At 41.7% G+C, this 13,859-nt stretch overlaps 1 protein-coding gene across 1 annotated transcript in view; it reads right to left on the minus strand.

The window, feature by feature from the left end:
• Nucleotides 1–10,227, minus strand: part of LOC103360891 (E3 ubiquitin-protein ligase NEURL1-like) — a 31,336-nt gene extending 21,109 nt beyond the window's left edge. Inside the window, exons 1-3 of the mRNA XM_008286820.1 lie at nt 10,012–10,227; nt 4,723–4,964; nt 2,876–3,197 (exon numbers count right to left, since the gene is read on the minus strand). Coding sequence (XP_008285042.1) covers nt 2,876–3,197; nt 4,723–4,964; nt 10,012–10,045 — 598 coding nt within the window. The 5' untranslated portion in view covers nt 10,046–10,227. The remainder of the gene's footprint in view (nt 1–2,875; nt 3,198–4,722; nt 4,965–10,011) is intronic.
• Between the last annotated feature and the right edge of the window lie 3,632 nt (nt 10,228–13,859).

The following is a 13,859-nucleotide window of genomic DNA, read 5'->3' on the forward strand; positions in this document are numbered from 1 at the left end:
ACCGTAAATGTTATGAGGAAGTAGAAATCTGTGGTTAGAGGACATACATTCTCTCAACATGAGCTCAAAGGGAAACACTGATCGAAAAATGAAGCCGATGTAAATAGAAGCAGCAGGATACCTGTTTTTTTTTTTTTTTTAGCCACCCTAGTCAAACACACCCACCTTCTCCGTAATGCAACTAAAATACCATTTTATATCAAACAATATCTTCCTTGGCAGCATCTATCAAACCAAACATCTCCATTTTACACTAAAAAGTCTGTTTACAGGTCTTAGGGAGTACTCGTGCATGTGAGAAAGAAGCTCATGAAACCATTTGTGTCTGTGAGGGAGCTGCATGAAATCTGATAAGCTGCCTCAAGCGTTGTCACTTGAATCAATGTTGGTTTGGTTTGAAGACGCTCTCAAGTTTGAATAGGTAAAAAAAAAATCTGAGGATTAAACAGCTCACCAGGCTTGTGTACCCTGTGCCTCATCGCTGCTGGAGGCTAACAGCTCGAGGCTACATTAGCTGCTACTAGCATAACATACTCAAATCTCTAAATGAAACGTCTGAGACTGATGTGTCTGCTTGTGTGGCGTTATATTGCTACTTTTTCCAAAAAAAAACTATCGGTCAATGCTAAAATAGTGGAGTGGCTCTTTTAAAAAGCTCCCTTTGGAGTCATTGAAGACTCTTAGTGATAAGTACGCTGATCTTGCCGTGCAAAATTGGTGGAGTGCCCCTTTAATAAACATTAAGCTCTTGAAACATATTATCTCACTGACTCAGCAATGCACACTTCCTAAGTCAACAAGCTCATCACAACTTTTTCTGTCTTATAGTTCTACTGTCTTGCACATTTATCTCAAAAGCCAAATCAAGGTCACCTAACCAAGTCATTCTCCACACTCCACGGAGCTTATTCACAGCTCCACGCTCCATTTGCATCCTGTAAAAAAAAGGGAAAAAAAAGACAGGAAAAAACTGCTGGAAATCTATAATTCCCACCTGGGAAGATTTTTGTGATAAGAAGCCCACAACAGGTGAAATTTGCCTCGGTTTATCAGCTGGTGTAGCGTTAATTTCAGACCAAGTATAAGGCTCATTAAGAGTCAAAATGCAGCCTTCTGTTAAAGGAAAATACGTGCCAGTTCACAGCAGCAGACTTTGATGTGTCCGCCCATATTTCAGAGACTAAGTGTTTGCTGAACTGCAGCCAACTCGCGATACAATACTGGGCCTTTGAGATATACCATGCTCTCGAGTAGGGACGCTCTCGGGCTATAGTGGAAAGCTGATAGCCAAGTGATCCTTCAGCCGACTGAGGGGCCGAGGCTTTTCGGTTTAAGCCATCAATGTGAGGATAAAAGTGATCGATGTGGGAAAACTAGAGTAGAAACAGTAGGATTTAGGGCTGCTGGCCTCATTCACAGGCAAAGATTGCATCAAGTACAACAACACATTCCACAAAGTCTTGGTTGATTGTAAAATGGAAAGATTATGTTATTATTCTATACACTATTTTGTTGAACATGACTCTCATGTAAACATTTAAATGCGAGTTTAGGGGTGATTGCAGGGTAATCACATGTCAAATGAATTCAGACTTGGATCCAAAGAGTGAGACATTCCACTGGTTTGATTGTCTTGGAAAAACACCCCGGACATGTCCTTACCTGACATCATCCCTCCTCTTGTCTGTTCTCTTGGGATGACCAACACACTGCTCTTGTTCTTCGACAAGAGCTATGTGCTGGTCAGCGCCATGAGGCCAGTGAACCCCAGATAGTCGCACTCTGGCGCTGGATACCAAACAGCCCATCACGAGATAGCACGCTTCTCGCTGTCAACCACACCGCAAGAAATGAGGTTAAATGGCACTATCTACACAATGTGGGAGCCTCTTCTATTTTTATTAACGGTGCTGACAGCCTCTATTCTTTGGAGAGAGGCAGTGCAATTCTTGGAAATGGTTATAAATAAGTACTGAGGCATCCACAAGGATTCCTGCGCGTCTATTTTGCATAGTTTCGTATTGTTTCCAAAAATTGGAGACGGCTATTTCCAAGGTATGATGTGTTTCATTAATGCATCTCAATTTACAGTCCAAACATACTTCAGATGGTTCAGTTCGGCGAACAACTGCTGTTAATAATTGTGAAGGACCTGTTTGCCTCTAATTTCTTTGATGTAATGACCCTTTAAACAGCGCAGAGGACTTGTTAGAATGGATTTCAGACATTTTGAAATTAGGGAAATTTCTTTGATAGCAACAACCGTGGTAACCATACAATGTGCCTTATCTCCCACCATCTTTTTCCACTGAGCGATTTGGTGGGTCTGGGAAAGCTAGTGCAGCTGTTTGTAACATCACCTTTGAATCACTCACACTGAACAAACAGCAGGCGCAGAATGGTTTCCAGTGGTAAAGCATTACAGTAGTGAGTCAAAGAGTTTACAGCCATGCTATCGGCTGTGTGAGTCTATACTTAGGCACAAGAGTGCTGTAAAACAGTAAAAAGTCTAAGGTGTTTATCATCATAGCTTAGCATGCTTATTGTGTTTGATAGGCTCATGTTTTTGGCCTGAGCAAGTACAACGCACAGGTTGAATTGAACTGACGTCCATGTCATTAGTTTTGAAGATTTTGGAGGACGAAATAAGGTGTTGGAGTTGTGAATTGATCATAGATTTAGATAATGAATATCTAAAGAACTTATCCTTTAGAGATGATAAATGTCTGCACTAAATGTCATGGACTTGATTGACATACCTACATTGCATCCATAGATGCAACTTGCAGGTATGGATGAAAACCAGTAAGAAAGCGAAGAAAAGCCAAATATTAGGGCACAATTCAAAGGACCTGTCCCTGAATACATGACTCACCTAGCAGCTGGACGCCCCTGGTAAGGCCGTAGACGTCTATGAGAGCCCACAGTGGTTCGGCGACATGTACCCCGCTGAAGAACAACACAGGGCTGGAGTCGTTGATTCGGTAGAACACCCGGCCTCTCTTATCCACCCAAAACGAGATGACGTTTCCCTCGTTGGAGAGCTCCTCTGGTAGGGCTTTAGCCCAGAAGCCGCTCTGGGAAACCAGGTCGGGGCAGGCGTACTTGGGCAAGGTGTCTGGATTGATCCTTGATGGGTCTTTGGATGTAAAACCAAGACGCAGAGCACCGCTCCAGCAGCACTGCTTTTTGGTGATCTGGAGAGTACATATTGTAAATTAATAGAAATAATCGCATTAACATGAGTCTTTACATTTCCTCTTTGTTACAGGACTAAAGCTTAAAAGAACACAACCCAGACTGGACTGGGTTTATTTCTGCGGTGGTGGGTTGGTGTCAACATTACTTGTGCGGCTCAGTGATTAATTTATTGCATTCGGAGCTCGTATGTGGGTAATTTTTCACCTCCACCCCAGTTATAATTACAGCCGCAATTACCTAGTAGTTTCATCTATCTCCTATGCAGAGTTATGTCCTTGTAGTTTAAAGAGGAATGGAGTGCATTTCGTCTGCGCTAAGAGCTGTGTGTCAGTAGTGTGAAATGTGAAGTTCGATTTCTGTGCCAGAATTGAGAAAATGCCAAATGTTTTTGCTGATCTGATAGATGGAAACACGTTGACACCATAATAAAGGTCAACTTGGGAACCGATATGATGATGGAAAATCGAGCGAGCCTTCAGTACCACCATGTGTATTACAGAGAATCCACTGGACGTTTGCGTTGGTTAAAATGGCATCCAGAGGTATGAGTTCAATTACACAGGAGAAAAGTGAATAATAATCTTTAAAATGAATCTTGTGTGAATGTTAATGTGCTTTTGGGCACAGACCAATGTATTCGACAATTTCAAAAACTTGATCTGCTGATGGCACTCGATGAAACATTAAGGGGATCACCACAGTTATTACATTTCATCCCGAGGACTTCAGTGTCAGTGTGCACCAAATTCCATGACAATCCGTCCAGTAGTTGCTTAGATATTTCGAGTCTGGACCAACAGGCAGCCCAGCATTCCCATCCGTAGCGCCAAGCCACGTGCATAGCTAAAAACAACATATCTGTTTCGAGCACACGAAGACCAGTTACCTTGGTATGTTTATCACCTGCAAACGATTTTTGTCTTATTTCGAACCTCTATTTACTTTGCATTTACTGTGCAAGATAACAGTCGTCCTCACATGGCAGCGCTTGCCCTGCTCTCTCACATTCGAGACATAGATGGCCTGATAGGTGAAGTGGAAACTCGTTCTAAGCTGCTGCTGCTTTGGCCCACACAAGAGCAGAGAGAGAGAAAAGAGAGAAAATCAAAACAGGAGAGCGAGGAGAGGGGATGAAGAGAGGGAGACAGGGAGGGAGGAGAGAAACAAAAACATACTGACAGAGTGAGTGGGAGAGACAGAGAAAAGACACCACTTTTCATCACAGTCACTATTAGCGTCTTGAGTGTCGTCTCACTACTAGTCTGTGTATTACAAAGTACATTATGTACGAATGTTGGTACTGCAGTATCTTGGAATTTACAAGGAACCGGTGCAATGTACGGCTTAGTCGTGCTTTTTTACAGGAAATAACGGAAACCAGGAAGATGACTAATGTCGGTCATGCTCTAACCCTGGTGGTGGCATAATTATTGCTGCTTATTGCAACTAAAGTGGTCAATTTTAGCCCAGTGATGAGTCAGTCTGTTGCATTCTCAGTTCCACAAATTCTGTGCTGTTTACCTTCAGTCGAACTTGCTCATACACAGCGATGGGCCTGTTGCTGAAGGTGATGGCATTGCAGAAGCTGGCCTGTCTCTTGACGGTCCTCTGGGACATGTCCATGATGATCTGCGAGCCCTTGGTGCTGGGGTGAAAGAGCAGAGGGAAGGAGGACAAACTCCCACATGGCTGGATGGGCAGGCAGCGCTTGGGCTTGTGGTGGCATCGGTGAGAGGTTGCGGGAAACGGTCCGTTCAGAGAATCTATTGTGGAGAACGAGAAGTGTTTTTCGGTCAACAGGTGTGGAACAGCAAATTCGTCTTTGTGCAGTAAAGTAAAAAAAAAACCCGCATTCTGGATCAGATCAGGATATTAGATTAGACAGTCTGGACCACAGCAGGTTTCACTTTGAATCGAACACTGACAACTTGAGGTCTTGACCTGCTGTCACATGTCGTTTTCTCTCACATGTCTTACCTGCTCCTGTAACATCCAATTTGGTTGAAACGCATTTAAATAATCTAATAGTTGGCTTCTGTTTCAAGCTTCTCGAGGTAAAGCCACCTACTGTACTGACATGAGGTGAATTACATGCAGAGAAGTCCTTGGGTGAAAAGAAACTACACAAAGCTGAAATCACTCCCTTGGTTACGCAGCTTAGGAGAACAATGCAGCTGTGAGAAGTTCATACAAAGCAGTCTAATTTCAGTAAATGGTCATTTCCGGTAAGACGGCTTTCTTTTTGTTGTTCCTCATCTTGCCAAATTTCAAACTGATTTCTGTTTGATTTGTTTGTGTGTGTGTTTTTTCTCTGTGCTGGAACACATTTGTACAATAATGAGTACAAAAGGAAGCAGCATGAGGGGGAGGATAAAGGGGGGAGGAAAAAAAAAGTTGCACTTACATGAAAGGTGCAACACAACTACAATTAACCCGGCAGAAAATGACCTTTGAGATTTTGCAGGATTTCTTCATGTGTGTATGTTCAGCTGGCTCATACAGTATATTCAAAGCTCCTCTAATTATAGTGAGGCATGTCTGTTAACATGTTATTTCCGGTTGTGGCTCATGTTTTAATGAGCTTGTATCAATCACAACTTTTATGTCTTAAGAGTCACGTACACAATACCTGCCGAACCAGAATGATGAAAAACACGACACCTAATGAAATCAAGTTGTTTTTTTTTCCCGTGTGAAAATGTTCCCGCTTACATCATTTCGTCAAATCTGCACTTTGGTGGTTTTCCACTGATAAAGATAATTTACTCAAAGTCATCGTGAGCCCGATTTCCCGCTGACTCCCTTTCATTCGGATGAACTCTCCTCATTCTTGTTTCCACATTCCTCCTTAAAGCACAACACCAAGGTCACTGTGGTTTACTGGAGGAGGTGTTTTCTCACAGACTTTGGGCTGTCATCATCCATAAAGCTGGATTATTTTGGGTTGACTGACGCTAATAAAAATCATCTCATTAAGTGATGTGCTACAGTTTTTTGCACTAAAGTACTTGATCGTCTCTACAGTTGCATTTAAGGGTATTTTAAGCACTATGAGTTCCAGCCAACCTGCCAAGACTGGAAACTAAATAAATAATTAACGCTTCTTCATCCTTGAGAACCGGTTTTATTTTCACACCTAAACTTGGAAGACTGTGTAGGAGCTGCTTGTGTTTGTCTGTGAGAGAAGAAGAGTATATGAGCTGTTGCTGAAAGGCGGCTATTCTTGCTTTGCTTTGATTGACCTTGGAGGGTCAAGAGGTTTATAATGCGCCCTGGAGACAGATCGTCAGGATTGGAAACGAGCGACCATGTGACTTCTGAGGCTAGGTTTTCTATAACATCATTGCTGCTCTGATTTCAGGGCAGGGCTAGAGGTTGGAGCAGCGGAAGAGGACATGCTGAATGTCAAAAGTTTTAATTTGTTGAGGTTAAAGGCCCAAAAGGCAATTACAAATACTCTCAACTGGGCATCTTTGTCACATTTTTCTGTACAGTCTCTCCCTTCATATCACAATCAGAGAAGCTCTGCCAAATGTTCTGGGCTCAGTACAGTGTATTTGTTAAGCTCTTTGCATGCTCTTGTCGCTGCAGAACAATGTTGAATTGTGCTCAGTGCACAACAGAGGTCTTAAATGAAGTCATAACAAATCCTTCAACCATATTGCATCAATGATGTCATGTCAGACGTGATGTCTTCAGGAAAGCAGAACAGGACTGTATTGTACTCCATCAGTGACCAGGCTTGAGACTGAATAGAGTATTTCCTGAGAGATCTGAGAACAGAGGCAACACCTCACAGGCCTCTGCAGACAGAATTCTCTGTCTCATGCCTTAGCATCTGAAAGGAGAATCCAATATTTCATATATTTCATTCTCGCTGTATTAATATCATTTCTGCTGCTGCTGTGAAATTGAATTCCCCCGACTTTTTGTTTTCTAGGAGAAGCTCTATTTCTGCACTTCAGGGATGGGTTTACAGCTTTCAGAGCGCACAGAGGACTATATCAGCTCTGAAAGTCAAATAAGCAAATAACAGGATAAATAAAAAATACCCCGTTGATTTACTGCAAATGACGGCTGAAGTCAAAAGTGCTGATGACACAGCGGCTGTTGGAGTGAGTTTAAAAAGTCATGCGACCTGACAGAGACGTCACGGTAAACAGTGACCAGAGCCCTGCCATGATAAAAGAGAGGTGCCAGGACAAACGTCAGATGAGTAACTTAAGGAAGGATAATGTTACTTAATGCACCACCGCACACAATGTGACTGGCTTTGCTGTCATTAATTGGAGAGGACAAACAGTGCAGAGACAATGAGTGGCCCTGGCCAGTGTCACCTGGCCTCCTACGCTCCTCCGTGTTTTATCCTGAGGCTCGGTCTTACTAAGAAGCCTGAGCAGAGGCCCTAATGTGGCTTGACGTTACTATCAAGGCTCGGTGGACCTCACTCGCAAGACAAACGCTCAAAGGCATCCGAAAGAACCAGAGGGCACGTGTAGGTTTTGTAGTTTTTGCAAATATGTCATAGCTTGTGTGGTTTCAATAAGAGGTAAACAAATGTGAATCCAAAACACTTTTCAAGTTTTAAGATGCTGCTAGCTACTGTCTTTACAGTCAGTACTGCACTTAAATTATAGAATGCTGTTATGAGAGTAGACAAAGTTTGGGCCCTCCAAGGAAAAGTCAGAAAACATTGTTTTTGTCCTGTTATGGGTGTGGAAGTGCAGACAAAATGGTCCACTTGAATCTGTAGAAACACTAGTTTTTTTTTCTTTCTGAAAGTTAGGTGATATAAATGATTTAAAAGAGGATTTTTTTTATGCCTCACAGAGGGAAGCTAAAGTGTTTGGTGCCAAAACTCCTGATGAGTAAACAAGTATGCACGCAGTGAATGTTGGAATGTAATGCAATGTAAAGAGTGGGTTGCTACGAACAATTATTTTTGCCTTGTTGCATCTAAATAATAGTGAAAGAGCCCTAGGTGTTAACCTTCACAAGTCTTGTTTTGTCCAACCAACGGACCAAAATCCAAATGCATTCAACTGACTGTCATAGACACGCAAAACATTCACAGTGGAAGAGCTTGAACCAAAGAATGTCTGCATGTCTAGTAACTCAAAACAAGCCACTATCAAGAGCTGTCTAATCCGCCATCAGATCTGGTAATGTTACGCAATGCTACTTAAGTTAGCTGTGTTTCGTGATAACATGAAGCAAAACCGAAACTTTTGCTTAACCGTAAAACAAGCGACAATGACTGCTACTTCAATATCTATGCTGGGATGAATATTAAAAAGTTCTATAACACAAACGGAATCATCTTGAAAACTGGTTTGACCTCTCCACGAAAGTCACGCTGTGATGCCGAAACGCCAGCAACACAACCATGCAAGTTTACCAAAAGGGGGAAACAGAGAGCTGAGTGATTCATGAGCCCTTAAGCTGGACGGGGGCCCTGCAACATGACGGGGATTATGAATGTTTATATTTTCAGGGCCCTGACTGAGCTCTTGTCAGAGGGCCAAGAATTTCTAGCAGCGCCCCTGTCTGCACCTGTATTGTTATTTCACACCAGTGGCCCCAAGCAGGGAAATCAGACAAGGATCTCTATAAACTGACCCATGTCAGGCTGTGTATCTGGAAAATGAAATGCCGTCTGATTGTGTACTACATATCTGTTAACAGCATCGTAACTCAAAGCCACAAATAAATTATACGGCTTCCTAGTAGAACTTTAAAGTAGCTGAAGGCTCATCAAATTACTGCGTCCCACAAGCAAAAAAAAAGGCAAATAATTGTTATAAATGCGATCATTATAATCAAATTCATCTGGTGATAATTTTTCTTGATTAACCAATTCATGTGCTTGCTTTTAGAAAATAGTGCAGATCGCAATTTACCTCCGTTGAAGCAACAGTTTGAAACCCAGAGTCAGTCAATTTAAAGTGATTAGACCACAGAAAATCCACAAATCCTCACAGCTGATAACCTGAAGCTTGATGAAACGATTAATCCAAGTAATTTTTCAAGATTTCCTTCTATCTGCTGCATCAACTTCTACTGCGGAAACTTCAGCAACAACAAATCTAACACACTTCATCACATTAATCTTCAATTTATTTGTAGTTTTCAGCAGATTTCACTTTCATATCCCAGATAAGTTTTCTTCTATATGCATATTATGTCTATTTATTACAGCCAGAAAGCAAAAGACGCAACACAAGTTGTATTACAAATGAGTCACACACTAAATTGTCTTCTCTTAACTAAACATAACAGGGATTAAAAGATGCCATCACACCTGTTAACTTTAATCCTTTGAAACAAGTATGATCAGTTAGAGCCACATGACTAGAAAGAAAACAACACGAGAGGCTACTGCTGAAGGATACAGAGGCAAACAAATAAGAAGCCAGGTGAGAAAAGTTATGTGTTGCACCAACTTGGCTCAGTTCCTCCTGTCTTGTTTCTCTCCAACTCTTAACTTACACTTCAAGGAAAAATAAGAGCTCAAGAAAAAAACAATCTTGGCTGTTTATCATAATGATGTTACAGAAGATCTCAAAGAAAAACACAGTTTCCCTTTATTCTAAGCCAGTCGTGACTTCCTTAAACTTGGCCAAAGCAGCCACTTTCACTTCTCATTTATTTTCGGCTACCAGAACGCCTACAGTCCTCATGCACGGCGGCTCCAAGCTTGCACAAGCGCGCTTGCAACTCGATGACACCGTCTCATAATCACCAAATCGCCGCATGCACGACTAATAACGCATCAATACGGAGCCCCCCCGCGATGCCACATGTCCTTACCGCAGAAGGTATTCCTGGTGATCTGACCTCCCATGGCTGGATGCAAGGTGCGTTCACCTCCTCTCTAACTACGCTGCTGCTGCTGCTGCTGCTGCTGCTGGAGCCACAATATTCACATTCAGCTGCGCGTCCTCAGCGGCGGCATTATACGTTAAAAGAGGAGGAAGAAAGAAAAAAAAAAAGTCCCGATCAGAGAATCAGTTTGTCCAAAAGCTTCATCGACATGAAGCAGCAGCCTACAGATCCAGCGGCTCTCTCTGGTCCGCGCACGGATCACGCTGAAATTAACATAAAAGGTGGTAGTGGAGGTGGGGCTTTCCAGGACTATTAACGCTGTAGTCACCAAAGAGAGGACTTGAAGAGTCGCTACTAGTAATAAATCCTCTTTATATTCCCATGCACACCTAAAAGGACTCTTCTATCCGTGCAATGCATATTTAATACTCCAGTAGGGACTCTCAGTACAACAGAAATCCGGCTTTTTCTTTTATCTCTGCTTGATTTTTATCACTTATGTCCTCTGTTAGTTCCCCATTCCACTTATAAAGAACAAGTTGTGTTGCGTTTCTTCTTTCCAACCCCACCTGTTGACTAACCTGTTTGATGCCCCTGACATACTGTCATGTTCCTTTCCGAGCAATCACATGAAGAAACTCACTGATGGGAAATGCAAGGGAGGGACATTTTCCAGCAGCATTTCTGTTTTGGCACCGAAACCCTGCACGAAAAACCTCAAGCGACCCATGTAGAGGAAATTAATGACCTGTAATGCAGAGATGTCACACATCGGCGTGGTGTTTTCTTCCAACCACAGGTCGAAGGGTTTTGTTTATGTTCATCTAATGGCAGCGTCTTTACTCATCACAGCAGCGTTTCGACGTGGACGCTGTATGAACACGAATACTGGGTCATTTTAATGGGTCTTGGCAGTGGAGTTGCCACAGTGACCAGGCAGACACACCGCCGGCTTCATGCTTAATGTGATACTGGTGCAGAGAAACCAGAGGAAGGGCTATGAAGTGAATTAGCTTTGTCTTCATAAAGGGGGATTATTACTCTTTGGGATTTGTAGCACGCTTCCCCTTCATGGTAGTGACATGAAATATGCAAAACGTATGCATGTAAGCAGCTCTCAGTGCAACATTTAAACAGTTTAAACACTTACATCACTGCCTGACAGTCAAGCAATTAAAGCTGAGGGACGTAATCTCACATCAAAACAGTTTATACAGTTTACCTCAAAGACAGATGTCCGTCCCCCCTTTTCTTTCTTCTAAGTAAAGCAACAAGTTGTTGAACACTTGCGAAGTGTCTGGCCTCAGAGTTTCAGAGCTGGCGTGACGGCCAGCCAGAGCTCCCCAGCGGGCACCTCTCGGGATCTGCCTTGTCGCCTTAGCGTTTACATAACTTGTATCAGCAGCCAGGCCTGTGAGACACTGTATTGGCTCGGTAGCATGAGCTATATTCTTGTGTTGTTTATACAAACTGATTGCGGTTAACTCGACTGTCTGTAAGCAATTTGTAATGAGGTTAAAGCCATATGACTGGGCTTTTTTTTGTTGTTGTTGTTGTGCTACATTTTACATACTGATTTCAGAGATTTTTGCTTGTCACAGGAACTTGAGATGAACTAAAAATACCGAAGCAAAAAGTGTGAACAGAGCACTTAAGAATTTATAGCAAGGACCCTGTAGCTATCACAGTCACGCTTAATGGAGTATGACATGCCACCTGATCACTGGACTGTCAAAACCTGATTGGCTGTTTTGTAATACAAGAAGAAGTGTAGTTCACCGTGAAATGATAAAAGATGATGGTTTATGTCCTACAGTAATGTCAGAGTGGCTTTCCACTAATCATGCACTGAGAAAGGGTTTTGAAAATATGGAGCAACTGTGAAATATCAATTACAAAAAACAAATAGCAAAATATTTTTTGCCCAAAGTTGGCTTAAATTTGCCCGAATATTGCAGCACACCAGAAGAAAACTTGTCATCACATTTCTGCTTGTATGTTATGGAACCCAGGAAGGGACATGGAGAAAGGAAAAAAACAGGAAGAGGGGGAAAAAATAGAGATATCTTTTGCAGGATCTCGCAGAACTTTCTCGGGATCTCGCAAACACTTTTGCGAGATCTCACAAAAGTCACCTCAGTCTTATTGGATGTTTTGTCAAAACTGTGCCTCTTGCTCAGCATTGCTTGAATGTCTTTATATTTTAGGCCGATTTCAAAATGAAACTCAAAACTCTTGTACGGGTGGGTGTCCTCCATTGTTGTTTCTCCATTCTGTCAAAAAGACCCAGAATTAAGAACCTATAGTTTTCTTCTTCTTCTTCTTTTTTTTTCTCTATTCATCCAACGTTTAGGTGCATTACCGCCACCTACCAGACTGGAGATACCTATAGTTTTGCGAGCTCCCACAAAAGTTATTGCGAGATCCCAAGAAAGTTTTGCAAGATCTCGCAACAGATACCGCTATCTTTTTTTCCCCCTCTCCCTGTCTTTTTTTCTTCCTCCATGTCCCTTCTGGGACTCCGTAGCATGTAAATAATACCAAGTACATAATCTTTTTTACAGTGTCATCTGTTAATAATCCCACTCATCAATGAAGGAGTCTCCGTCTTTATGTCTGTTTTTCGCTTTTCTCGACCACACTTCATTGGATTCACTTCAAACACGGCGGACTTACTGCAGGGAACCCAAGGAAGTGCAGCTTTGAGTTTGAAGTCATTTGATAAACGGTGCTCATATTTTGGCTAAAAGTTGTTTCCTGTTACTCTTTCACAGCAGAATCCTCAGTAGGCCTTTGGCTGCCTGTTGCTAGGCAACACCATCAACATCAGCGTTTAACCACTGACAGTGGGCACTGCACTAGTCTGAGATAAATGTAAAGGCAGCCCTTACATACATAAATACAAGACACAAACACATCATTATTTTGTGCCTCTTTGTGCTAGCTTCACTCATCTTTGTAGCTGTTGTCTCTGTACTTGTTTTGCATCATTTTGTAGCCATTTTGCATCTCCTTGTGTTAGTTTTGCATGTCTTTATGGTATACTTTCATGTTCTTTGTGGTGTATGTTGCCTCCTTTGTTGCCATATTATGACATTTTGTATGATAGCATACTCTTTGTAGAAGTTTTGCAACTGTTTGTAGTTGCTTTGCTGATCTTTCTTGCTATTTTGCATCTTTTTGGACTCATTTGGTATCTTTTCATGGTCATCAGTTTGTAGTTGTTTACATCAGTGTTCATTTTGCATCTTTTTCTATGTGTTTTGCATCCTTTTGTCATCATTTTGAATCTTTTTATGGTCTGTTTGTGTCTCTGTAGTTGTTATGCATCCTGTCATAGTGTTTTTGGTTCTCTCATTGTGGTTGTTTTGCATCACTTCGTAGGTGTTTTGCATCTTTTTGAAGTTGTTTGCATCTCTTTGTTGTCATTTGCATCATTTGTTTGGCATTTTGAATCTTTTTGGGGTCGTTTAAGTTGTTTTGCCTCCCTTAGTAGCGGTTTTACAACACTTTGTAGTTGTTTTACATCTGTTTTGTAGATTTTTGGGTTCTCTTTGTCGTGTTTTCCATCTCTTTGTTGTTGTTTTGTATCTGTTTGTAGATGTATTGTAGTTGTTTTGCATTTGTTTGTAGCTGTTCTGCATCTCTTATAGTCACTTTCTATCTCTTTATAGTTATGTTGCGCTCTGTTACATCTGTTTGTAGTTATTTTGAATCTCTTCTAAGTATTTTTCTTTTTTTGTCTCTTTGGGGTTTGAATCTTTCTGTAATTAATTTGTATCCTTTCTGGGAGCTTTGTGTCTGTATGTGTTTTATTTCCATTTTAATTGTGT

This window comes from Stegastes partitus, unplaced genomic scaffold (assembly GCF_000690725.1).
Source record: "Stegastes partitus isolate 25-593 unplaced genomic scaffold, Stegastes_partitus-1.0.2 Scaffold471, whole genome shotgun sequence".
Taxonomy (NCBI): Eukaryota; Metazoa; Chordata; class Actinopteri; family Pomacentridae; genus Stegastes; species Stegastes partitus.